Source organism: Monodon monoceros, unplaced genomic scaffold (genome assembly GCF_005190385.1).
Source record: "Monodon monoceros isolate NGI ecotype Baffin Bay Population unplaced genomic scaffold, NGI_Narwhal_1 Super_Scaffold_18, whole genome shotgun sequence".
NCBI classification, from domain to species: domain Eukaryota; kingdom Metazoa; phylum Chordata; class Mammalia; order Artiodactyla; family Monodontidae; genus Monodon; species Monodon monoceros.
Window position 1 is genome coordinate 71180083 of NW_021703774.1, and position 24424 is coordinate 71204506.

General features: G+C 55.1%; 4 protein-coding genes across 4 annotated transcripts; all 4 read left to right on the forward strand.

Moving 5' to 3' along the window:
* Positions 1 to 4445: 4445 nt before the first annotated feature.
* On the forward strand, positions 4446 to 15654 carry S100A3 (S100 calcium binding protein A3). Its single transcript, XM_029231164.1, has 5 exons — positions 4446 to 4591; positions 7464 to 10781; positions 12576 to 12590; positions 14520 to 14662; positions 15140 to 15654. Exons 2-5 carry the CDS (start codon positions 10640 to 10642, stop codon positions 15302 to 15304), a joined length of 465 nt encoding a protein of 154 aa, XP_029086997.1. The 5' UTR covers positions 4446 to 4591; positions 7464 to 10639; the 3' UTR covers positions 15305 to 15654.
* On the forward strand, positions 4451 to 5770 carry S100A2 (S100 calcium binding protein A2). Its single transcript, XM_029231165.1, is given in 2 exon segments — positions 4451 to 4591; positions 5491 to 5770. Coding segments are annotated over 2 exon segments (294 nt in total). The 3' UTR covers positions 5644 to 5770.
* A 1461-nt stretch (positions 15655 to 17115) lies between the features above and the next one.
* Positions 17116 to 19718, forward strand: S100A4 (S100 calcium binding protein A4). Its single transcript, XM_029229284.1, has 3 exons — positions 17116 to 17256; positions 18196 to 18351; positions 19420 to 19718. Exons 2-3 carry the CDS (start codon positions 18211 to 18213, stop codon positions 19582 to 19584), a joined length of 306 nt encoding a protein of 101 aa, XP_029085117.1. The 5' UTR covers positions 17116 to 17256; positions 18196 to 18210; the 3' UTR covers positions 19585 to 19718.
* A 3349-nt stretch (positions 19719 to 23067) lies between these two features.
* S100A5 (S100 calcium binding protein A5) lies at positions 23068 to 24306 on the forward strand. The gene is made up of 3 exons (XM_029226942.1): positions 23068 to 23208; positions 23541 to 23621; positions 24238 to 24306. Exons 1-3 carry the CDS (start codon positions 23068 to 23070, stop codon positions 24304 to 24306), a joined length of 291 nt encoding a protein of 96 aa, XP_029082775.1.
* The last annotated feature ends 118 nt before the right edge of the window (positions 24307 to 24424 follow it).

Consider the following 24424-nt stretch of genomic DNA (forward strand, 5'->3'; position numbering starts at 1 on the left):
GTCGGTCAATCCAATCCTGTTTTGCCAGGAGGGGGAGGGAATTGCTCTAGATCACACAGCAAGTTAGTGGCAAATTATGTGATTTTCATCAGTCTCAGGAATATGGCCCCTTGATGGGCACTGTCCTGGCCTCAGTTCCTATTTAAGGACAGGTGTCCAGGTAGTGCCCCTAGCAATCAGTGGCACTCTTGTCCTCTCTCTCTCTCTCATCTTTCTGGTCTTCTTCTCTTTTCCCTCACAGTCCCGTTGTTTCTGTGACTCTGTTTTTCTCAGACCTTTTCTCCCAGTTTCCATCTGTCTGCCTCCCATCTCCATCCCTGCCCGCTGGGGAGTTTGCTCTGCTCCTTCCCTCACAGGGTCCACGAGCGTGATGTTTCCTGCAGTCACTTCTCAGGGATTCATAGCTCTCTGAAGCTCCATTTTCCAACCCAGTGTCTCAGTTCCACTCCTGGGATCCAGAGGAGAAGTTATGATTTGGTAGCATAATCAGTGATGTGATTTGGGGAGGTGGGAAGGCCCCCTGGCTCCTAAATACTGCCCCCAGCACGCCACCCCGCATTCGGTAACCATAAACTCCCGGTTAGCACCTGGTGTGGGCAAGACCCTTTGTTCATTCAGTCCCTGCTCTGTGAGCTCACCATCTGGGAGTGAGGGCGAGAGGAGACAAGCACACGAGTGATTCAATGGAGAGCAGAATGCTCTGAGCACACAGGACAGAAGGAGTGCTTGGTGCGGGACAGAGCAGGTAGAGACAGAATTGGGGGCAGGCTCTGTGAGGTCGGGGGCATTAAAATGGCCTTTGAAGGATAGGTGGGATTTCAGCAGGAAGGGGTGTGGTGAGTGGGCACATTCTGAGCAGAAGGATGAACATGAACGGAGTCTTGGCCACCCCAGGTGCCCGTACCCCCATGTGCTCAGGTACAGTGAGCAGGCAGTTAGGAGATACGCGGGGGAGGTTGGAGTGCAGGTGGGGGGTCAAAGCCTGAAGCATTTCACTGCCAGCAAGAGCCATGGGGACACCACTGTAGTTTCTGAGCAGAAGTGGCGTCTGCTGAAGTCCTCAGTTAAAATGGAAGAGCTGCTGTAAAAAGCAATGCATTGCACCCCAGTGGTCTTTAACCTCAGGGTGAACAACTTTTATTCCAGGCTCGGCCTGAAGTAGGTTTTGATGGGGAAGAGCAGTAGCATGAGGGGTCCAAGTGCCTTGGGGAGGAGGGACACTGGGTGGTTTGCAAGGTGTAGGAGAGGATGCTGGGGGCCGCAAGGCCTGACTTCATGTATGCCGCTCAGGTTGCCTCCAAGTCCCACTGTGGCCTGCAGGAAGACAGCAGCCCGGCTTGATGTCTGACCCTCTGTGAGTGCTCAGTCTGAGCTTCTCTGTGGTATCATGATCCAAAACTCCCCGGGTGGGCCTGATGCGGGGTGTCTGTGCCAGTGTTCTCTCCTTCCAAGCTGGGTTGGGATTTCTGCCTACTGCCCTGGGACTGCGGCTGCCCTGGCCCTGGGAGAGGAGGGCGGTGCCGCTGACTCATTGCCTGGGCATCTGGGCCTGGAACCACGGGTGAGTCACCTAGGACTAGCGGTGCTGGGGGAGGGGAAATAAGCTGGTGGACATCTGGAACGGGGAGGGGAGCTGGTCCCACAGGAAGTGCGGTGCCGGGACTGGATTGGGGCAGTAGGCGACGGGGGCCTGGGAAGGGGCAGCGTGAAGCCCGCTCTTCTCTGAAAGCCCCTTCCCTGGGCTGGGTCCTGAAAGGCCTCAGTGTTTGCCTTTCTCTGGGGAGGGGCCTGGAGGAGTGGGGTGAGGGAGGCTGTGGCCTCACCCAGGCCTGGCCACCGGGCTTGGGGAGCTGTCCGGCCCCTCGTCACCTGCCCACGTCACAATCTGCAGGAGGCTCGAGTTTTCTCCTCTCCCTTCAACCCTCCCGGGGCGTCCTTACACACCACAGACCGCTGCTCACCCCAGCTGACTATAACAGAGCCATCTCCACCTCTCACTGCCTTCCTGCCTCCTGCCAGACCCCCCTCCTACCCAAAGGGGGCCTTTCCAGGTATGTTCTGGTGCTGGCTATTAAAAGTAACTTTGGGGACTTCCCTGGTGGTCCAGTGGCTAAGACTCCGCGCTCCTAATGCAGGGGGCCCACGTTCGATCTCTGGTCAGGGAACTAGATCCCGTGTGCCGCAACTAAGACCCGGTGCGGCCAAATAAATAAATAAATGAATATTAAACCAAAACAGTGACTTTGTGTCCCTCATTCCCTGAGGTGACCCCTGCCCTCTTCTTCCTGATGACCCCCCAGTTGCCTTCTGGCTTCTCCAGCGCACATACACAGGCCTGTGCAGTCCCAGCGGGCACCTGCAGCCACTGACACACCAGTGAGCTGGGACTCGCAGGCGTGTGTTATGAGAACAAAGCCTGGCCTGAGTCACCAGGCCCTGCAAACAGGGGCTGTCTCCCCTGCTCTGGGCCCAGGCTACCCCTTCCCCATGACACCTCCCACTCCCCTCTGTGGCGTGGGTGGAGCTGGGGAAGGGGCTGCCCTTGGCCGGCCTAGAGCTCTCCCCGAGCTGAGCTGGCCAGCTGGCAGTGCCCCTGGCAGTCTCTGGGATGGACGGGGCTGGGAGCGGCAGGAGGCCAGGCTTTGGCAGGATCAGGTTAGGGCAGGTTTGGTTTTCTTAAAATACAATGTTGGGGGCCAGTGGGGATGACGTATAAATCCCCACTCTGGGCACCTGGCCCTTTGCTCTCCTTCCCAGGTGTCTCTCTGCTATCGGGTCTGGTGAGTACCTCTGTCCTGCTGAGGGCTGGGTGGGGCCGACCCCCATGGGTCTCTACCTTTGTCCCTTTGTCTTTTTATTTTTATTTATTTATTTATTTGTGGTACGTGGGCCTCTCACTGTTGTGGCCTCTCCCGTTGCGGAGCACAGGCTCCGGACGCGCAGGCTCAGAGGCCATGGCTCACGGGCCCAGCCGCTCCGCAGCATGTGGGATCTTCCCGGACCGGGGCTTGAACCCGTGTCCCCTGCATCGGCAGGCAGACTCTCAGCCACTGCGCCACCAGGGAAGCCCTGTCTTTTTTTTTAAATTAATTTTTATTGGAGCATAGTTGATTTACAATGTTGTGCTACTTTGTGCCGTCTGTCCCTTTGTCTTGATCTCTGTCTCCTGCTGGCTCCCTTGGTGGAAGAGGCCTGGGGCCTCTGTGGGTCTCTGCATCTGGGGGGACCTCCTGTGAAGTGTCAGACCGAGGCCTTTTCCACGTTCCTCTGTGGTGTTTAGGGGTTACCCTGAGGCTCTCTCTTGGGTCTCGCAGTCCGGCTGTCACTCTAGAGGCACTTCTTGGGGCTTTAGGCCCAGGAGTATGAAGCGTGCGTGGGGCGGGTGAGGGTGGGATGGGTGCTTTAAGGAGGATCCTGGGTTTGTTTGGGTTTTGTTTTTGTTGTTTTGCAAAGTCCTGGATTCCAGCGGGACTGAGGAACAAAAGCCAGGGATCTGGAGCATGCAGGCTGGGTTCCTGCCCACTGCTTCTTCCTGTCTTCTCCTACCTCCCGAAGGCAGGGCTGGCAGGATGGGCCCCGGGGCTCTTCTTGCTTCTGGTGCCAGCTCCTCTGGCCTCACCCTGGGACCCGCTTAACCCTCCTGGGGTGGTGTGACCATTCTCAGAGGCAGAGCCTTGGAAAAGATGACCTCCGAGGTCTGTCCTTGGTCTTAGATTCCGCCCTGATCCCAGGGTGCTGGGCTTTTAATTTCTTTAATTCCAGTCCCAATAGGACTCTTCCTGGTGGGGAGGGTGTTCGGTTGCCTCCACCCTACCCATGCCCTGTCTGCATAGAGCCAGCGCCCCTGCTCAGGGGCCTCCAGTATGAGGGGACACACATTCCCTACCTGGTGAGAGCCCCTAGTCTGAGGGAGGATATGAGCCTACCCAAGGGAGCTTCCAGTTAGATGGGAGAGCGACACCCTCTGGCAGAGGAAGGAATTGACTCCTCAGGGAACCTCGTACCCCTGGGCCGTAGCCATGGCCACTGCCAGAGCCCAGTGAGCCCCACTGACTAGCCCATGGAGATGCCCGTCTCCGCAGCGCTGGCACAGAGCCCACTGGCCTGTGGAAGGAGCTGCACAGAGAGGATCCCAAATGGGACTCTGGCTACCCTGCCATTTCCTTTCCACAGATGCTCAAAGAGGGGAGCCCTGCACTCAGGGGTGGGCCCCAAGTGTGATGGGAGGAGACATGAGGCCCTTCCAAATACAGAGGAAGGTCTAGCATCTGCCCGCAGTGTGAGTTGAAGGTATGGCCCCTGCCCAGGGAGCCATAGGCTGAGCGGGAGATGCAGCCCTGTTCGCCCATTCAGAGAGGGGCTTGGAGAGGCAGTTTGGGGCAGAAGTGGGTCCTGCAGGCTGGGCTGAGGCGTCTCCATTACTTGCCAGCCCTGCAGCCCCAGATCTAAGATGTCCAGTCCTCTGGAGTAGGCGCTGGCTGTGATGGTCACCACCTTCCACAAGTACTCTGGCCAAGAGGGTGACAACTTCAAGCTGAGTAAGGGGGAGATGAAGAAACTTCTGCACAAGGAGCTGCCCAGCTTTGTGGGGGTGAGTGGGGCCGGCCTGGGATGGGGAGGGTCCTGGTGTGTGCGTGCAGGGGCACAGATTGAATCTCTTCTCCCTTCCTCGAGGGTGCCTGCTGACACAGACACCAGGGTGGGATCGAGCCCTCCACGGCCTCACTGGAGTGAGAGTTGAGGCCCGTGTGTGAATGTGTGTGTGAGTGCTCTATTGCTGGCTCTTCCCCGCAGCTTTCCAGAGAATGGGTGTGCTGTCAGAGCCCAGAGAGGGGGAGAGACCGGCTCAAGATTACACAGCTCTCACGTGTGATCTCTCTCTCTTTCATTTTCCATATTTATATGCCAAACTAAGAAGGTGTGTAGGGAGAGAAAAGCCCAGCTAAGACACGCACCCTGAGATATTTTGCAGAGAAATGCCGTCAACTCTCAACTTGCCCCTCGCCCTTCCCTTGCCGACTCCTGGATAATCCCAAAGTCAGGTCTCAGGCTTTGAACGTATGAGACATGTCCTTCTTTCTTTAAAAAAATTGTTTTGGTCACAATTTTCTAATTTGGTTTCATTTTGTCTGGTATAAAAAAGAGTCTGTCTTTTTTGAATTCACTTTTCTGGTGATGGGGAGTGGTGGTGGCTTCAGAAAGCTTTAGTTTCCTCCTCAGGAAACTGGGGGTAATGCCCACCTTGCTGGGCTCCTATGGGGAGTAGAGCTGATCCTGCGCCTAGGGAATGCCTGGCGTGCTCCCCACTCCCAGCAGGGAGCGCCGGAGACTCCCACTGATGCACTTCTCTCTGTCCTCACTCACTGGGCCTCCTAGTGGCTCCCAGGGGCTCCCTGCCCACCACATACCTGGCTGCCCAGTGTGGAGGGAGAGCTGGGCTCTGACCCGTGAGAGCAGCCTGGTGATAACCCCCTTGTCTCTCACTTTTAGAAGAAGGTGGATGAGGAGGGCCTGAAGAGGATGATGGGTGATCTGGATAAGAACAGAGACCAGGAGGTGGACTTCCAGGGGTATGCTCTCTCCCTCGCCCTCGACACTGTCATGTGCAACGACTTCTTCCAGGGCTTCCCAGCACAGTCCTGATGTAGAGCTCGTGGTTCCCTCCATGGGTTTCTTGGGCCCAGGAGGACTCTCTACCTTTTTTAGTTTTATACTCAGTAAACTCTTTTGCTTGTTGACAATATTTTAATTGCTCAGTGATGCCCTGTCACCTGGCTGGCTCAAAGACTCAAAGCTTCTTTCTTTCTTTTTTTTTTTTTTTTGCGGTATGCGGGCCTCTCACTGTTGTGGCCTCTCCTGTTGCAGAGCACAGGCTCCGGACGCACAGGCTCAGCGGCCGTGGCTCACGGGCCCAGCCGCTCCGCGGCATGTGGGATCTTCCCGGACTGGGGCACGAACGCGTGTCCCCTGCATCGGCAGGCGGACTCTCAACCACTGCGCCACCAGGGAAGCCCCTCAAAGCTTCTTTTGTTTTGAGCTGTCTCTATCCCTTTCAGTCCAAGATGATATAATGCCTTTAAAAATGTTGTGGGCTTCCTGTGTATCAACTTATAATTCACTTAATTAGACAAAAAAAATATCTACAAATTTCTTTGAGACTGGCCCTCTGTACCTTAGAGGTAGAGAGCTGTTAGAAAATACCCTTATGATTCTTAAAGGCCCTCTTGCCTGAAAGAGACACACTGCTAAAATTATTAGAAGCCTTATTGGTGTTTTTTTGTTTGTTTTTGGCTGCGTTGGGTCTTTGTTGCTGTGCATGGGCTTTCTCTAGCTGTGGCAAGTGTGGGCTACTCTTCGTTGTGGTTCACGGGCTTACTCATTGCAGTGGCTTCCCTTGTTGCGTAGCACAGGCTCTAGGCATGCGGCCTTCAGTAATTGCAGCACACGGGCTCAGTAGTTGCGACGCATGAGCTGTAGGGCGTGCGGGCTCAGTAGTTGTAGTGCACAGGCTTAGTTGCTCTGCGGCATGTGGGATCTTCCCAGACCAGGGATTGAACCTGTGTCCCCCTGAATTGGCAAGCAGATTCTTAACCACTGTGCCACCAGGGAAGTCCCTAGAAGCCGTGTTGTCTATCTGAGATCTGAGAATTGCCCTTTAATCTTTTTGAAGTTTCCATGAAAGATCTCATCTTTGACTTTATCTTACCCCTGAGGCCCTTTTTGTTGGCAGGGCCATGGATTTGATCTTTGCCCTGAGGCCATTTATTACTTTGAGAGCCATTTGCTGCCTGGAAAGACTGTCCTGGGCCCTCTATATTTCCTCTAAATTCCACTCAGAATTGAAGAGTTCCTTCTTTAGTTCATCTCTTTCTTCTCATATTTTACCATAGGCAGCCAGAAGAAGCCAATTGGCATTTTCAGTATTCTGTCCAAAAATCTCCTTAGCCCATCCATGCGTTCATTATGTAATCTTTCTATTTTCCACGTTACCATGGATAATAGTGTTTCCAGACATTCCACCACTACATAATAGGGGTTGCCTTTTCTTCAGTCTCCAGTAACAATTTCCTCACTGCCCTTCAAATTATTACTAGCAATCTTCTTGAGATCCTTCTACCTTTCACCCATGGCTTTGTCCCAAAGCCAGTAACACCTGCTTTAGGTTTTTGTTAATAGAAGCCTCTTTCTCTTTCAGGTCTTTGATGAAAGATTCATGGAGCCAACTCATGCTGATTTTCTAAGCTTTTCCTACCACTTCCTCTATCACTACACCTAGGTTTCCATTTGGTCTGCATCCCAAGCTACATCAGGGGACAATTTGACTAAATATTTTGTCATTTCATAACAAACGTCCTTGACTTTCAGCCTGCACATATTGGGTCCTCATATCTCACTGTCTTCCCTCCTCCACTTGGTCAATTCCACAGTTTATTTTATTTTATTTTATTTTTCTCGGTACGCAGGCCTCCCACTGCTGTGGCCTCTCCCGTTGCGGAGAACAGGCTCTGGACGCGCAGGCTCAGCGGCCATGGCTCACGGGCCCAGCCACTCCGCGGCATGTGGGATCTTCCTGGACCGGGGCACGAACCCGCGTCCCCTGCATCGGCAGGCGGACTCTCAACCACTGCACCACCAGGGAAGCCCCCAATTCCACATTTTAGATTCTTTTGTTTGAGGACTCCGCTTTATGAATTTATTAAGCTTTGAGTTGCAGATCACCTGACTAACAGTGGCTTTAATTGTCTTACATAACAAGACATCTGAGACAGGCAGTTCAGGGTTAATTCAAGGTTGGTTCAGGGGCCCAGAGATGTCATATGACACCTATTTTTTTGCTCTGTAATCTACAGCATGTATGCCTTTTCCCTCATGCATGTTGCTTCATGATCACAAGATGGCTGCTCTACCTCCAGGTCTCACTGTCCATGTTCCAGGCTAAGAGACAGAGGAAGTATAGGGTGCAGAAAGCTTTTCCTCAAGAGACTTTGCCTTTTTATTATACAAGAAATACTCTCTCCAAAGATTTCTACTTACGTCTCTTTGGCCTTAACTATGTAATATGGCTGTGACCAAGTATTTTTAGCTGGGCATGTTGACACTTTGAAAGAAAAGAAAAAAGGTTTTAATAATAAGGAAAGGGGGGGATGGATAGCAGACAAGCAATAGACAATATTTTTCTGAATTGTTTTCTTACTTTTCTTACTTCCCTGGGAAGCTCTGATGCTTGGGAACTGCTTACAGAGTAGCTCAGAAAAGAGCTCCCCAAAGACAGAAAGGAGTGAGAAGGTTCTGGGACACACTGCTTATTCTCACTGTTCCAACTGCTTGTCTGGGGCCGGTGAGGCAAGGCTGGGCAGGCCCTAGCAATGAAAAGAGAGAGGCCCACTTTCCTAATATCCTATAGGAAAAGGAGCCGGTGAATATAGGCCAGGAACTCATCATAATGGTAATTAACATTTCCACAGCAGTTCCCAAATCTTCTTTCATGCTCACTGTCACTTCAGCCTCATGGTAACCCCGAATAGAGCTATCATTAGGCCCTTTTTACAGGTAAGGAAACCCAGAGGAAGCAGCCTCTGCCATTCATGGAGCATCCCCTCCGGCCAGGCTCTCTGCTAGGACTGTTCTAGCATCATCTCATTGAATCCTCACAGCACTTGGATGAGGGATGTGTTATTAGTTTCTGCATTTCACAGAGGAGGAACTAGGGGCTGGGAGAGGTTAAATGAGTAGTGTTGGGACTTGACCCAGGTTGTAAGAAAGGGCCTCACCCCTATGGGACATGGGGGTGGCAGCTTGAGCCTTCCTCCCCTTCCTCCAAAGCCTTGGAGATGAAGGGGACCTGGCTGGGCAGAGTCCAGATGCTCTTGGTGTCTCAATCTTGAATCCACGGGGAAGTGGGTCCACTTGCTGGTGATTGCACGACTGTAGTCTGTTTGCTCACAGTGGATCCCGGCTTCTGCAGGGGCTCAGTTCCAGGTTCTGGGGCTGTTCTGGCTGGTGGATACTGGCATGGGCTGGCTGCCTCTGGAGCTTTCCCCGGCTGGCTAGGCACCCGATGGGACTAATTTCATTCTGTATATTTGACAGACTAACAAACACGTGACTTTCTTAGCTGGTCTCAATAATCTTCCTTCATCCTGCCCCTTCCTGCAAATCTTCCTGCTGAGGCAGAGACGAGGAGGGTCCAGAATATGGTGCTGTTCAAAGGCCCGCTGGCTGGATTCTCTCTCACTTCCTCCTGGAATTGCGGCAGGGAGGAGAGCCTCAGGGATCCATATGTCACCTCCCATAGTGTCACTTTGCTCTTTGTTCTTTTTGGTCTATCCTTGCAATCTGTTGACCCTCCAAGAAAAGAGAGACTGAAGGCAAAGGTGGATTCTGAGGCAGGGGAATGACTGAAATAGGGCTCCCCATGCTCCCATCTTTAGGTTACTTGGTCTCCCCTCTAACTCAGTTCTCCCATCGGGGAAATGGGCAGTCAGGCATTGACTTGGTCCTCAAAAGACCAAGGAGAGCCTGTAGGTCTAAGCCCCACAGGCTCTCCTTGATCCCATTTCAGATCCTTTCCCCACCCCCATCCCCTAATTCTGTAGCAAAGGCCTCCCTGGCTCCAGCCTCAGTAATCAAATACCCACTCCCACCCTCTCCCTACCTTGGGCTCAGATGATGAGAAAGGAGATGAATCAGTGTGACGAGGTTCATTGACCCCCATGGGGCTATGAGATTGGGGTGGTGTCACCCTGTCCCTCGAGCCCAGGTCCTTTTGGCACAAGCACATGAATGTCCAGACGCTCTAAGACACTTCATCTTATTTCTCCCTGAGGTGCAGAACCAGACACTGACTTTCATGGCGCAAGGTGGTTTCCCAGAGGATTTTGTAAGGTGATGGTGGTGATAGTGGGGGACGGAGGCAGGGAGACAGGACGGGAGAGAGAGGGACAGTCCTGCCGGGTCAGAGAGCATCTGCTCCCACCCTCCCTCCCTCATGCTGCTCCTGTTGGGGAGAGACCCTTACCCTCCCCTTGGGGCACACTTCTCTGTAGTCAGCTCTACATCTGCAGTGGAGCAGCACGAGTGACAGGCCAAGGGTGTTGAGCTCCACTCCCAGGTAGAGAATCAAGTGGACAGTGTGGACAGCAGAGGGTGGGAAAGGAAGAGGGTGCTCCCTGTCTGGGCCTCGGAGGAGCGGCTAGTGTCGTGTGCATTTGGGGGATTCAGGGTAGATGCTGGCGAAGAACTCCCAGCAGGGCAGGAAGATTCCAATCCCTGTAAGAACAACTTGGGAAAGCAAGATAAGAAAGGCTGCAGCTCTGCCTCTAGCCTGTGGGGATGCAGAAGGCTGGACAAAATGACCTGGGGGTTAGGCGGGGGAGGAGGCTTGGTTCTCTCCCTGCTGCCCCCATCGAGGGGACTTAGCGTGTGGTTGTTGAGTTAGACTCCGAGACCTCTGCCCTGACACCGTCCACAGGACCAGCAAGTGATACAAAGCACTTTCACATCGGAGTCTCAGGGTAGGAATCTTCCAAATCCATTTTGGGGGCAAAAAATTAAGGCCCACACAAGGTAAAGGACATGCTCGGGGTGGAGGCAAGAGGGTGGTGGATCTTGGAGTGAGGGTCCAGTAAGGGTTCTTCCCATGACGGTCCTCCAGCCCCAGAGCGCCTGCACCCAGACCTCTCCGTCCACCCACGCGCCCCTCAGCTGTTGCCTCCCTGGGGGAGCTCCTGCCTTCCCTGCACCCCACCTCAGTCGGAGCCTCTCCCAGTGGGCAAACAAAGGTGAGGCATCCCAGAGGGGCGTGGCCAGGCTTCGAAACATGAAAGGCTGGGGGATAAGGACTCAGGCTGGGAACAGGCTGCCCAGCCCTTCCCTGACCATGCATATAAAGTACCCCAGGCCCCACCACCATTTTTCCCCCTTAGCCCTGCTTTATTGTTCTTCCTAGCATTTATGTTGCTGGTCTATCATACATTTATTTACTTGTTACTGTCTGTTGTGTGCATTAGATGGCTTTTGTCTGTTTTGTTTATGGCTGTACCTCCAATGCTTAGGACAGGCGCCTCTAAATATTCACGTGAAAAATGAATGGCTCTCACCCTGCCACAAATTAGTTGTGTGACTTGGGCAAGTTACCTACCTCTCAGTTAACATTTATGCCCTTACCATGTGCCGGCACTATTTATCTATGAGCTTTGTACATAGAAAGCCCTTTAAGCCTCACGGCAATCCTATGAACTGATGACCATTATTCTCCTTGGTCATTGGCAGGTGAGGAAAATGAGGCCCAGAGAGGTGAGGTGACCTGCTTAAGGGAGGTGGCTGTTGGCAGAGATGGGATGTCACAGGTGGGAACAAGGGCTTGACCTAAAACTGAATGAATTGCTGGTCCACTCTGGCCTCTGCTTCTGTCCCCTACTCCCCATAATTCCTTGCCTATAAAACAGGGTTAAGCACAGCCCTCCCTTCCCTGCCCCCCCACCCCCACTGTTCGCTCCCATCACCCACAGGGGCTGAGTCTTCGGGGAGGTGATGGCACAGTTGAGGTTTGGGGGCAGGGGGCCTGGGAAGAGGCCAAGGTGTCATGAGCTCTCTGGCTGCCCCACAAATATTAGGGCTTCTTCAGAGGCCTGGGGGTTGACTCCTCTTCCCCTTCCCACACTCTTCTGGTCTTGGGTTCCCTTTCTGTGAAATGGGGAGGGGTCTTTCAGGCCCAGGGATGAGGGCGGGAGAAGTGATCCGAAGAGATTTCCGTTTCTGGCAACATGGTGGTCTGTGTCAGCTCCGGCTGAAAAGAAAACAAAAAGTGCTGGATAGAATAAAAACACCTTTTTCAAAGCGTTGAAGAGCTCACAAGACATTAAGGAATGGGATCAAAATCTTAGCTAAAGCAGACTCCAGGAAGTGAGTGGGGCACTGGGGCCCCTCATGCCCTGAGGGCATCGGCCAAACTGAGCCAAAGTGACCTTTGGCTTTGACAGAGTGTGGAGTGAGGAGGGGCTCGCTTGAGGAGGGGAGGCAAGGGGGACACCCCACATAACGCTGAGACCCCAAAGGGCTACACGCTTAAGCCAAAAACCAGAGGAAATCTACCCCCACCCCACGGGAGTGCGGGGAACTTGGCCTTGGTGCTGAATGGAGCCAGGGAGGACAGGAAACAGGCCTTAGGAGCTCAAGCTCCAGGCCACCCTGGTGTGAGTCTGAACTAGGGGAGGAGGAGGGGCACCAGGAGAACACAGCCTAGACTTCTGGTAGCGCCCCTAGGAGCAGCACACCTTCCTCCCGGGCCTCAAAGACATCCTACGGGTGACCTTCCCGGGGAAGCAAGCAGTTCTCAGCCCAAAGCATCCAAGGACCATCGATCTGGAGATCAGGCAGCAAGGGTGTCTCACAGGCTCAGAGCTCTCACCGTAAATGAGGGGGCTTAACCAGGGGCACGCCAGGATCCCCTCTGGCAGAGGGATTCTCCGGGGGTGAGGCGAAAGTGTGTCCCCACTTTGTCTTCTTCTGGGGTGCCTTTTCAGGGTGAAGACATAGGGGATGGCTGTGATGAATGACCTGTCTTCTCTAACCAGGCTGGAAGGAGATGGGTAGGGGGCTGTGCCCGGATCCCAGCTCTGGGGGAGGGCAGAGGGAAAATGACGAGGTGGTGGTGCCTGCAGCCCAGACGGGGCCTTTGATGGGTGCATGGCAAGGTGGGCGGGTGGGGTCTGTAATATGGGTTGCCAGGGAAGGAGGCAGGGGAGCCCCTGGGGGCATCCTCAGCTTGACCTACTTGGGCCCCCCATAATTGCTCCCTTCCTTCCTTGGGAGGCTACAAGTAGGGATGCCCTGTCTCTAGGCTCCTCCAGCTGAAACGCCAACACCTGTGGTGAGTGCTGGCTGCTTAGGTCCTGTCCTGGGTGTCCGGCAGCTCCAGGTCTGTCTCCTGGCCCAGGGTCTGGGCTTTTGGGGGCAGAGGGATGACCACAGCAGGGACTGATGAGGTGAAGGAAGTCAGATATGATGGGTTCAGGGGTTCCCTTGTATAGTGAGGGGCTGCTGGGGAACCTGGGTTTAGGGGGTGTGCAGAGCTGAGGTCTGGCGGAGGGGTCGGGGCAACGGGCTTAGAATGCTGCTGTTGCCCTCCGTCAGCTCCCCCTTCACCCACACCTTCCATTCCTGCCAACGGGTTGAGATGGGCCAGGGCTGTGGGGAAGAGAGGATTCCCTCCAGTCTCCAGGCACCGAGCTTCTGACAAAGCAACAGTGGTGGCGCCAGGCAGGCTGGCAGGAGCCCAGAAGGGCAGCTCGGCCCCTCTGAGGTTCCCTATTCCCTGTGATCACGGCCCTTTCCTCTCCTGGGAACCCGGAACCCTACTCCAATCCTGGGCTGTCACAAAGCGTTAGACCCCAGGCAGCACTTAACCCCATTCTTCTTCCCTCCCAACCCTGACCATCTACAGGGCCTGGCAGAGAGTAAATCATTAGGGAGAGGGCCTTGGCCCAGGCTGCCTCGTGCTGCAGGACTCCTGTCCCCTGGGGGCACCAGGAGTGAGTCACTGGGCTCACATGGAAACAACACATGCCTTCCTGGCTGCCTTAGGATTTTTCCAGGCTGGAGGCATCTCCCAGAAGGGCGGTGGGAGGGGCCCGTGGAATGGGGGTGAGTGAGCAATTCTGGGAAGCGCTTCCCCTCTAACAGAATGGGGTACCCCTCTGCAGAGCCTTCTGTCTCAAGAGCTCCAGAGGTCAGGGGGATGGCCTCAGGGAGAGCAGATTACAGATTGGTACATACCTGAGCTCGCTGTCTCCAGAGACCAACTGGTTCAGGTCCCTGACGAGGCCTGTGAGGGGGGAGTAACCCTATTTTACAGATAAGGCATCTGAGACCCAGACAGGGTAAATGGCTCATCTTCCACTGCACAGCTAGTCAGAGGCATAGAGCGTCGCGGCAGATTTTCCTTTGGTTGCAGCTTCCCTGAGTTCAGCGCAGGAGGGATGGTGAGGGGGTCGTGGTGAGGCGGTGGAGATTCTTCTGAGACCTGACTCTCCCTGAGAAGGTCCAGCTTCGCCAAGGGCCTGAGGCCGGGAGCATGGGGCAAGGGTGCTCCCTTGTGCAGGAGCTCTGGGGTCCTGAGGGCGATGAGGCTTCTAGGGCCAGGGGGCTGTGTCTCAGAGGGTGCTACAGAGCTGGACTGGGCGTCCGATGAGAAAAGCTGGAGAGAATCAGGGAGTCCTCAGGGACCCGCAGTGTGCGGGGTGCAGGTAAAGGGTGGGCACCTCTCCCTGAGGAGTTTGCAGTGAGGTTGGGCAAATGAGGCCTCTGTCCAGAAATAGGGGGGCAGTCGGGAAATAAATGAGGAGGGGCTGGTGTAGTCAGGGAGGGCTGCTCAGAGGAGGGGGAGCTTGTGGGGTGGGAAGGCTGCAGGGGATTAAGTCAGGTCTGGGTGCATTCCCTGGGACGCATGGAGGGCAGAGTTGAGCAGGGGGTCTGACTCGGCCTCTGCCTTGAGTCACACCCTTGTTCTTCTGTGACAGTAACGATGGCGCCTCTGGAGCAGGCCGTGGCTGCTATTGTGTGCACCTTCCAGGAATATTCAGGGCCCTGTTGGAGACAAGTAAAGCTCTGCCAGGCAGAGCTCAAGGAGCTGCTAGAGAAGGAGCTGCCCACCTGGACCCCGGTGAGCACCTGGGGTGAGTCCCCATGGGAAGCACTGCTTGGATTCTGCAGAGACACCTGGAGACGAGCTCTGAGCATTGGACAGCAAGGGGGTGGAAGCTAGACTGTGGGGAGGGGGTGCTGGGAGGGGACGGGCACAACAGGAATCTCAGTTTCCTCAACTGCAAAGTGGGAGGATGAACACCTCAAGGGCTGCCTGGCCTGGCTGTTGGGGGGACTGAGCGAGAGCTCTGTGAAGAACCCCTGACACAGGGTTGGCACTCAGTAGCAAGTAGTAGGTGCTCTGTAAATGATCTGAGAGAGAGGATTTGGGAGGGGGATTGACAATGGTGAATGATCAGAACAGGGAGGCTGAGGTTGGCCCCCAGAGGGCTGTGGGTTGGGATGGCTGGGACCCCACAGGAGGGGAGGGAGGGAAGCGGGATGTGCGCACCAGGCTGTTCTGCACTCCTCACCCTGCCATCCCCGCCCTGCACAGACAGAGCTTCGGGAATGTGACCACAATAAGTTCATGAGTGTCCTGGACACCAGCAAGGATCGCGAGGTGGACTTTGTGGAGTACACGTGCCTGCTTGCCTGCCTCTGCGCCTGCTGCCATGAGTACTTCAAGAACTGCGCCCTGGGCCCCCACTGCTCCCAGTAATGGGCGGGGCTGCCATCGGAGGGTAGGGGTCTGGGTCTACTCCGGACCTGCTCCATCTCTGCCCTGAGGTCATCCTGGGCATGTCAGCTCTCCCCCCTCCCCCCTCCTTTGTCCCCTCCCTCTAGAATCTCCCAGGTTGGCCCCTGGTATGTTAACCCCTTTTACCCATGAGTCTAGGAGACGTGAGGGGACCTTCCCCGGGATCACAGCCAGTGACCTGTAGAACAGCCAGCCGCTGACTCCCCACTGTGGCCCATGATGGACGAAGGCTGTCAAGGCCCAGCAGAGCGTGTGAGGGAAGGAGACCACGGTGGGAAAGGGCCTATTTTGCTCCTAATAAAGAACTGGCATCCCTTGGCTCGATTTGGTTCTTCTGAGAGGACAGCCGGGGCCTGGGAACAGAGTCCTGCTGAGGCTTCACTCCCCTCTGGCCTTTTCCACTGGAGGACAGGAGGCTGAGGGCACTTTCAGACCTCGTGGAAATGAAATGGTCTTAACGTCCTGCAGGAGGGGGTGGGGTCAGCACGGGAACAATGTCCATGGGAGGCTGGTGTGTGTGTGGGTCTCTCTCTCTCTCTCTCTCTCTCTCTCTCTCTCTGGGGTGTCTCTGAAGGAGAAGCTCCCTTGGGGACTTCCCTGGTGGTCCAGTGGTTAAGACTCCGCACCCCCAATGCAGGGGCCCTAGGTTTGATCCCTGGTCAGGGAACTAGATCCCGCGTGCTGCAACTAAGACCCGGCGCAGCCTAAATAAATAAATAAGTAAATAAATATCGTTTTTTAAAAAAAGAAGCTCCCTTGGGCTGTCTAGGAGGGTGAGAGGGTACGGAACTCAGTCCACTGGACAGGATGTTCTGAGGGGAGGGGAGGGCCATAGTGGAGGGGGTGGGTCTGTTCCCTGCCTGGGGCTGTGGGAGCCCAGAGTGCAGTACTAATAGGATTAGGGTGTCTGAGGTCCAACTAAGGTGTTTCTCCCTGATGTAGGGGGTGCCCTACATTGGAGGGGGAAGGGGAGACCTGCAGGCCGACACCCTCCCTGAAGCCACAGCCACCTGAGGGGCTTCACATCCCCTCTCCTGACCCTCTCTCAATCCCTGAGTTCATACCCTACCCTGAGAGGTTCCCCTGACCCCTGCCTCCCCCATTCTGTGCTGTATCACCTCTAACTTTCCACCGCAACCTGCCCTCTTCATTCCTGATGCCCATCCTAACTCTAAATCCCCCTCCTGACACCCTCATCTTTCCCATGTGCTCGTGGTCCCGTCAGTCGATCCCTGAGACCCGAGGCCTGACGCCCCCTCCCCATTCCATCACTCCGTCATCCAGGTCCTTTCTCCACAGATGTGTCTGTGGGGGTCCCGACACCTCCTTTGGGTGTTAGCCTGTTCCCCCTCCCAGACCCCCCAGCTCCTGTCCTGGGCCTCACTCAGCATGGTAGAAAGCCCCCTTGGGAGGGGAGAAGGGCAGTGTGAGCTGTCCCCAGCACTGAACCTGGGGTCCCCTCCCTGCGTTCCAGGGCAACCCCATTCCAGGACCACCTCCCACCTGTCACCCCCCACCCCTTAATCCCCTTTCCTTTATGCCGGCTGCCCAGTGGGACCACTCCCTTCCCTGTCCCTCATGCCCCAGGCACAGCCTGGCCTTCCCCCAGCTCCCTAAAACTCAATCCGAGCTGCGCACACCCACCCACTGAGGCCCCTGCCCGTACCCACTGGGGCTCTCCCATTGTCCATGTGTGCGTGCCCACAGCAGGAAGCTGGGTTTCCAGGCTGGCTGGTGGAGGGACCCGTAGCCGTTACCACATCGGCCCAGGATAGGAGGGCTGTCTCCCGCTCTTCTCCATCCCCTGACATGGGCAGGGCCTGGCCAGGGGTATAAATAGGTCAGACTGCAGGGCTTCCCCCACTCTTCCTCTCTCTCCAACCCTCTCTCTTCGGCACTTCTCTCTTGGCCTGGTGAGTTTCGGTCGCATGGCTGGCACGCAAGTGGTGTGCAAGGGGTGTCAGGCCGAGGCTGGGGCAGGAGAAGGGGAGGCTGGTGGGGGCCAGATGTGCTAAGTGGGTCCAGATGTGAGATTCCGATGTGGAGGCTCTGGGGAGGGATGTGTGTGTGTGCACGTGCACGTGTGTGTGCATGCAAGAGAGAAAAAACAAAAAGTGTGCAGGTGGCTGAGGGGGAGCTATCGGAGCCGTCCTGTGATTCTGGGGCTTGCACGCGTTGTTGCTGTAGTATGTTTTGGGGTGCGTGTGACTAGGGGGTATGCATGTTGGCTTGTGTTTGCTGGGTTGCCCTAGCCTGTGCGTGCACTCTCACGGGGTGTAGGAAGCACAGTGAAGGCAGGAGGTGACTGCAGGCTTTTGTCTGGTTGTGTCCTAGGAGGCTGTGCCCTGCACGCAGCAGCCTGACCCAAGGGAGGGTGGCCTCCCCATCCCTCCTGCATCTGTGCCCCTGCCACCTCACCCTGCCCCTCCCCACGCTAGGCGCTAGGCCACTGGTTTTTTCCGCTACAGGGCCCTGGGCAGGCTGCCAGCAGCCTCGCCCAGCCCAACGACCCAGCCCAACGCTTGGAGGGAGAAGAATGGGCTCGGGTGGGGCTGCTGTAGACTGAGCATGGGAGTGAATGGGCCGCGTGAGGGGTGAAGAAAGCGCTCTTGTGGAGCTGGCTGTCCGAAACGCAGAGCCTGTGCCCCGGGCCCTGCAGGGGTTCGCTGCCCCAAGCACGGATTTCCCATTGTGCACACCCATCCGCCAGGAGCCGAACCCCACTTTTTGGGCTGCCTCTATGGTGGGAGCACCAAGTGCTCCCTGAGGGATGGGATTGGGGTGGGCATTCTGAATACATAGCCGGGGGTGGGGTGGGGAAAATTAGGGTGTCTCTGTGACCCTGCCCCCAGATCCTGACTGCCAGCATGGCGTGCCCCCTGGAGAAGGCCCTCGATGTGATGGTGTCCACCTTCCACAAGTACTCAGGCAAGGAGGGTGACAAGTTCAAGCTCAACAAGTCTGAGCTGAAGGAGCTGTTGACCCGGGAGCTGCCCAGCTTCTTGGGGGTGAGTGATACAGCCTGGGAGGCACCTGTTTTCTACGAAGCATTAGCTACAGCTGGCGTCTATATCTGTCGATCAGCCATCTTGCTGAGACGGGCAAGTCGGGGCAGAGAGCTTGCTCTGATTGCCTGGGGTGGAAGCACAGTGAGCACCCACTGCTCACTTCCTGGCTCTCTGCAGAAAGATGGCTGAGAACAAGCCGGTAGGCTACGGGTCAGACTCTGCCAGGTGTTTGCACAACTTAACTGGAGGTAAACTGAAGCTCAGAGAGGCTACGTAACTTTCCAAGGTAGTCAGTGTATAAAGCTGAGATCCATGAGCCAGGACGTTCCGACGCTTGCCATCACTACAGCAACGAACAATTTTTTTTTTTTACGATTGTATGAAAATTGTGTGTCTTCTTTTTTTTTTAAATTGAAGTATAGTTAATTTACAATGTTGTGTTAGTTTCAGGTGTACAGCAAAGTGATTCAGTTATATATACACATATATATTTCTTGATTCTTTTCCATTACAGGTTATTACAATATATTGAATATAGTTCCCTATGTTATACAGTAAATCCTTGTTGTTTATCTATTTTATATATAGTAGTGTGTATCTGTTAATCCCATATTCCTAATTTATCCCCCCAACCCCAAACCATTTTTGAGTTTCTATTTGGCTTGTGGATGTGAAGACACAGCTATGGAGACCCTCATACACCTACAGACTCCCCCTGAGCAATCACAGATGCCATCCGTATCAACCTTTATGCAGTTTATACATTGCTTTCATGACTATTGTCTAATTGGATTCTTAAAATGACCTTGGCAGAAGATGCTGTGGTCCCCTTTATCCAGTTGTACCCAGGTACTCAAGACTTCTTTGTCTGAGGGGTGGCCTTCCTCCAGCTCTAGCCTAGCCCCCAGGGCTAGAGGTCCAAAGCTGGGTCCCCCAAGGAGTGGCTAAGCCTTCTTGGGCTCCCATCTGGAGGTGCAAACCTGGTCTAGTCCTAGCTCTGGCCACTCCCACACCTGCCCTGCCCGGCCCCAACTTCTAGTTTCTACCTGCAGCCTCTTCTTCCTGCAGAAAAAGACAGATGAAGCTGCATTCCAGAAGCTGATGAGCAACCTAGACAGCAACAAGGACAACGAGGTGGACTTCCAGGAGTACTGCGTCTTCCTGGCCTGCATCGCCATGATGTGCAACGAGTTCTTCGAAGGCTGCCCCGATAAGCAACCCCGGAAGAAATGAAGTCTCCTCAGATGTGCGGGGCGGGGCCTGCCAGCTGGGGTCTTCCCTGTTGGCGGTGGGCACAGCGCCTCACACTGGTTTCTCCAGATGTGAGCACGATACTAAACAAGTTCAATAAAGATTCTTGAAAGCTATGAGGCTGATGGTCTGAGAGACTCTGGGGGCGCTGGGAGTTGAGCTGCGGTTTTGTGGCAAGTGGAGGGCAGACCAGAGAAGGTGGGAGATGGATGTGGGTGACTGTGCACACGTGTGGGGGACAGAGTTGACTGTGGATGGAGCGGAAGGCAGGGAAAGGGACCCCCAGAGGCTTGGAACGGTAGGATCTTAGCCAGGGCACTCAACCATCCCACCTCCCCAACATTGCCTCTGGCAGGACCTCTGAGTGAGGCTGGGATGGGATCGAAGATCACATCTGCTCCTGGTTGGGGTCCGGAATGGAGTGTGGGTGCCCTGGGGGTGGGGGGTTGGTGGGGGAAGGGCTGAGTCATGGGGAGGAAGTAGTGAGGCCAGAGTAGGATGGGGAGGAAGGCTCAGTCCTGACATTTACGGCCCAGGTGCTGCCTGCCACCCCTTCCAGTGCCCTGGCTTCAAAGCCCAGGGATGGATGAATCCTACCATTCCACAGTCAGATCAAGAGGTGATGTGGAGGAAGAGAAACCACAGCATGAGAATATCATCCTTCCCTAACTCCCATCTCTGTCCCAGGGGCCCTAGGATGGGATTCATTACCAGTTAGCAGTCATGCTCCAACAGAGGAGGACAAAGGATCTTGGGAGGGATGAGGGGAGGATAGTGGCTGGGGTGGGAGGGAGGGAGGTGGTGGGAGGTGACCATAGTTTTGGAGACAAAATTCCCGGCATAGGGATCCGATAAATGAAGTTGAGATTTTTTTCCCCCCAGAAAATATCAGGCATGGTATTAGTTCTCTTTAGGTTGAAGCCAACAGTTCTAGCCTGCAGTGGGTGGGATTGTGGTTAGTTTCCAGGTCATGCCTGGGTGGTACAGGGATCTTCAAGGAAGAGGTGAGTAGAGGGCAGGTCCAGAGGCAGGGAAGGTCTGGTTCCCTTGACTTTTCTAGCTTTCCCCTTTCCTTCTCATCACATTGTGTTTTTGTCTCAAGTTTCAGAGGAGTGGGGTAGGTGACTCAGATGTTCCCTCAGAGTGTGACTATAGAGACTTGGGTAGAATTTTGATCCAGGAAAGAGTTTGCCACTTCCCCCTTCTCCCTCCCCCCAGCCCCAGCCTGCCCATCTTCCACGGAGTGCCCTCCCCTGGGCCTCCTCCTGCATCACTCCCTACTTCGGAAACTCCTGTTGCTTAGCGACCAGTCCCTGCTGCCTCTCTACCTTGGCAGCTGGGGGTGGGAGTGGAGTGGGGGGCAGTGGGGACCACCCAGGCAGGCTAGGGTGGGGCTGCAGCAGCAATAGGTGCTAAGCCCCTAACTCCATTCTGTTCTCATACTTGGACTGGTTGGTGGTAGAACAATGTCTGAGTCTCTCCTAGGATACAAGCAACTCTCCCTGATCCCCACCCTGGTCATTTCTGCACCCTGAACCAGTTCCCCACAGTCCACAGCCTCTACCCCATCACCCAGCCCTATCCTTCCCTGATCTCTGCCTCAGTCCCTGATTCTCAGTTCTCCACTCCAAGAGTCTCTGACAATTCTTTCCCATGGTGATGAGTGAGGTTTAGAAGAAATCATTCATTGATAAGCCTTTTAAAAATCTTAGGCTCCATACTTGCTGATGACCTTGACTATGCCCTTGGCAGGAAACATCTTCCCCCACTGATTCCCATCTTGAGATGTCCGTTCTGCTTTTGGAGTGGGTGGGAGGGCCCCAATGTGGAGAGTGGCCTAGGGTATGGGTGGACACCCCGCATTTGTCTCGTACCTCCTGAATCTTCTTTCCAGGGAGCCTGGCTGTTGACCCATCAGATGGTGAGTTCTGATTTTTGGTTGGGAAGACAAAGCTTCCAGGACTGAAGACGTGTGTGCCGTGGTAAACTCAGTGTGCCCCCTCGTCCCATCCTTGTTTGGAAACAAGGAAGGTGAGATTGGCAGAGGGGGTTTCTCCCCACCTGTGTCCCAGGAGGCTCTGACCTGGGCCTCCTTGTCTCCGGCCCCTTCTTGTTGGCCCTCTCTCTTCCCTGGTTCCCTGGGGACTGGAGCAAGGGAATTAAAGTCAGAAACCAGTGGGAGGGAGCCTGCTTCTGCTGCGTGAGTTCTCTGGCTCTCTCCTTCCTTGGTGAGTCCTTCTCATCTCCCTGCTCATTTATATGGTGGGGCAAGCTGGGCGATGAGGCCACAGGGTGACTAGCTCTGGTGACCTCCGCCAAGGAAGGCCGGGCCCGATGAGTGCGCACGTGTTTGGAGAGAAGAGGGCAGAGTATTTGGAATCGTGGCCCTGGGGGTGGAGGTGGGGATCAGAACCAGCCAGGATGCTGCTGCAGATGCCCAGAGGCCTCGCCTTCCACTGTGGTCCTGGTTGAGTCTCCTGGCAGTGGGGAGAGGCTGAGGGTTTGGGGTGGTAAGAGATGAATTTCAGGTCCAGTTCAAGAATCGTCAGATGGGCTTTGGTCTGTAGGTAAGAGGCAGCAGCTTCTTCCTCCTTTCCTTGCTCCGGACTCAACACAGATTTACCTGTAGCCCCCAGGTTCTTGGGTGTTGGCTCCTTCCTGCCTAAGAGGGAAGTGGTTTCCAAGTCTGAGTCACAGGAGCTCCAGCTGCTTCTTCTCTTGGGCGGGTGTGGCTGTGCTGATGGACTGCGGGGCCCCATTCAGACCCAACCTCTGGATCCAGCTCTCAGAATGACCCTGGAGGTTTCAATAGGCCCACCCCCTTCACTGCCTCGTGGCTGGTCTGTATGTACAGTTCTCTGGGCCAGAGACTGGTGACCAGCTGGACAAGTCCTGGCACCCCTCCCCGACTTCCTGTTGAGGTCTTACCTTCCAGTTCCAGCCCCAGCCTCCTCCAACCCCTGGACTCTCTCTTTGCCCTGTCCCCCACTTCTATAATGGGACACTCCCTGATATTAGGTGATTCAGGGACCCGGGCCGAGGAGGGTGACTTGGGTGAGGACGGCCTCTGGAAAATGAGTGCCCAAGATGGATCGGGCAGGGAGAAAATCCTGACCCTTCACTGGCTCCACCATCTGTCACCAGTTCTTCTTTTGGGGAGGCCATCCTGTCACCCCTCTGTCCCTAGGCCCCTTTTTCAACATCTCCTAAGTGGGAGAGTGTGCAGTGTCCTTCCGGCCTGGTCAGTCTCACTGCTCCGGCTCATCCAAGTCTGCCTTGGTTCTCACTACAGCCTGTCCTGAGACATTGGGGTCCGCTTGGTAGATTTTGATCTCATCGTGGGTTCCAGTAGCTGGTCCTTGAGGGAGAGGCTTGGAGGTGGGCTAGTGCTGGGGGGAAGCAGAAGGTCCAGCTTCCTGGGCAATGGGATCTTTCCTTTCCCTTCAGCCCCCAGAACTGCACACCATGCTGGAGACGTCTTTGGAGAAGGCCCTGACCACTGTGGTCACCACTTTCCATAAATATTCAGGGAGAGAGGGCAGCAAACTGACTCTGAGTAGGAAGGAGCTGAAGGAACTGATCGAGAAAGATCTGTGTCTTGGTGAGGTAGGTGTCGGTCCCTCCCCTGCACCCCAGAGTCCCAGTGCTCCGTGCTCCGTGGGCACCGTGGGGGAGGGGACGGAAAAAAAGAGGAAGCACTGATGCCACCCCCGAGGGCTTCCCAGCATGAGGTGGGAGGCCCAGCGTGAGGGGATACACACCTACCCGCAGGGTACACTAGTCTCAGCAAGGACAGGATGGCCAAAGGGTACAGACAGAGACCCAAGGAAGAGGGTGAACATCTTGGGCCGCGCCTGGGGATGAGTCAGGTCTCACTGGGAATGGAGACGGGCAGTGTCTGGAGGGTGGACCTCAGCGTGCACGAAGGTTTAGAGAAGGAGATCAAGGAAACTTCCATGTTGAGGCATGGCTCTCACAGCTGTGGAGGCTGTGCAAGGGATGGAGTGGGGGTGGGCGAGGTGATTCAGGGGTCCAGGTCAGCTGTGCACAGCTCAAGGGCAGGGCCCCCGCCTGGCTCTCCTCTATGTACCCGGCACGTCTGGGGCTCTCAGCTGGTGCTGACACGGGAACCAAAAGGATCCTTCTACTAGTTTGTGAACACAGTTTGGAAGGGGGAAGAACAGATTCTTACCAGATGGAGATGGTGGGAGGGAAGCAACTGACAAAGGGAAAGGCCTATAAGGTAGTCATTATGTTATTATTACAGTTAATACAGCAGTGGTTAAGAATCCACCTGCCAGTGCAGGGGACACGTGTTTGGTCCTGGAAGATCCCACATGCCGTGGAGCAACTAAGTCTGGGCGCCACAACTACTGAGCCTGCACTCTAGAGTCCACGAGCCACAACTACTGAGCTGTGTGCCACAACTACTGAAGCCCGCGTGCCTAGAGCCTGTGCTCTGCAACAAGAGAAGCCACCACAATGAGAAGCCCGCGCACTGCAATGAAGAGTAGCCCCCACTCGCCACAACTAGAGAAAGCCTGTGCGCAGCAATGAAGACCCATCGCAGCCAAAAATAAATAAATGAATAAACAAATTTATTAAAAAAACCAACAAAAAAACAAACAAAAAAAGGAGTACTCGGTGTTCCCAACCACGCTGTGCGTGGCCTACAACGACTTCTTCCTGGCGGACAACCAATGACTGGGCCCTGGCCCCTGGCCCCTGCAGCTCCTCTCACAGACCCTCCGTAGCCCCTTGCCTTCCTCTCCCTCCCAGATGGACCCTGCTTCAGCCTTCCCTTCCAGCAGAGGAAATAAAG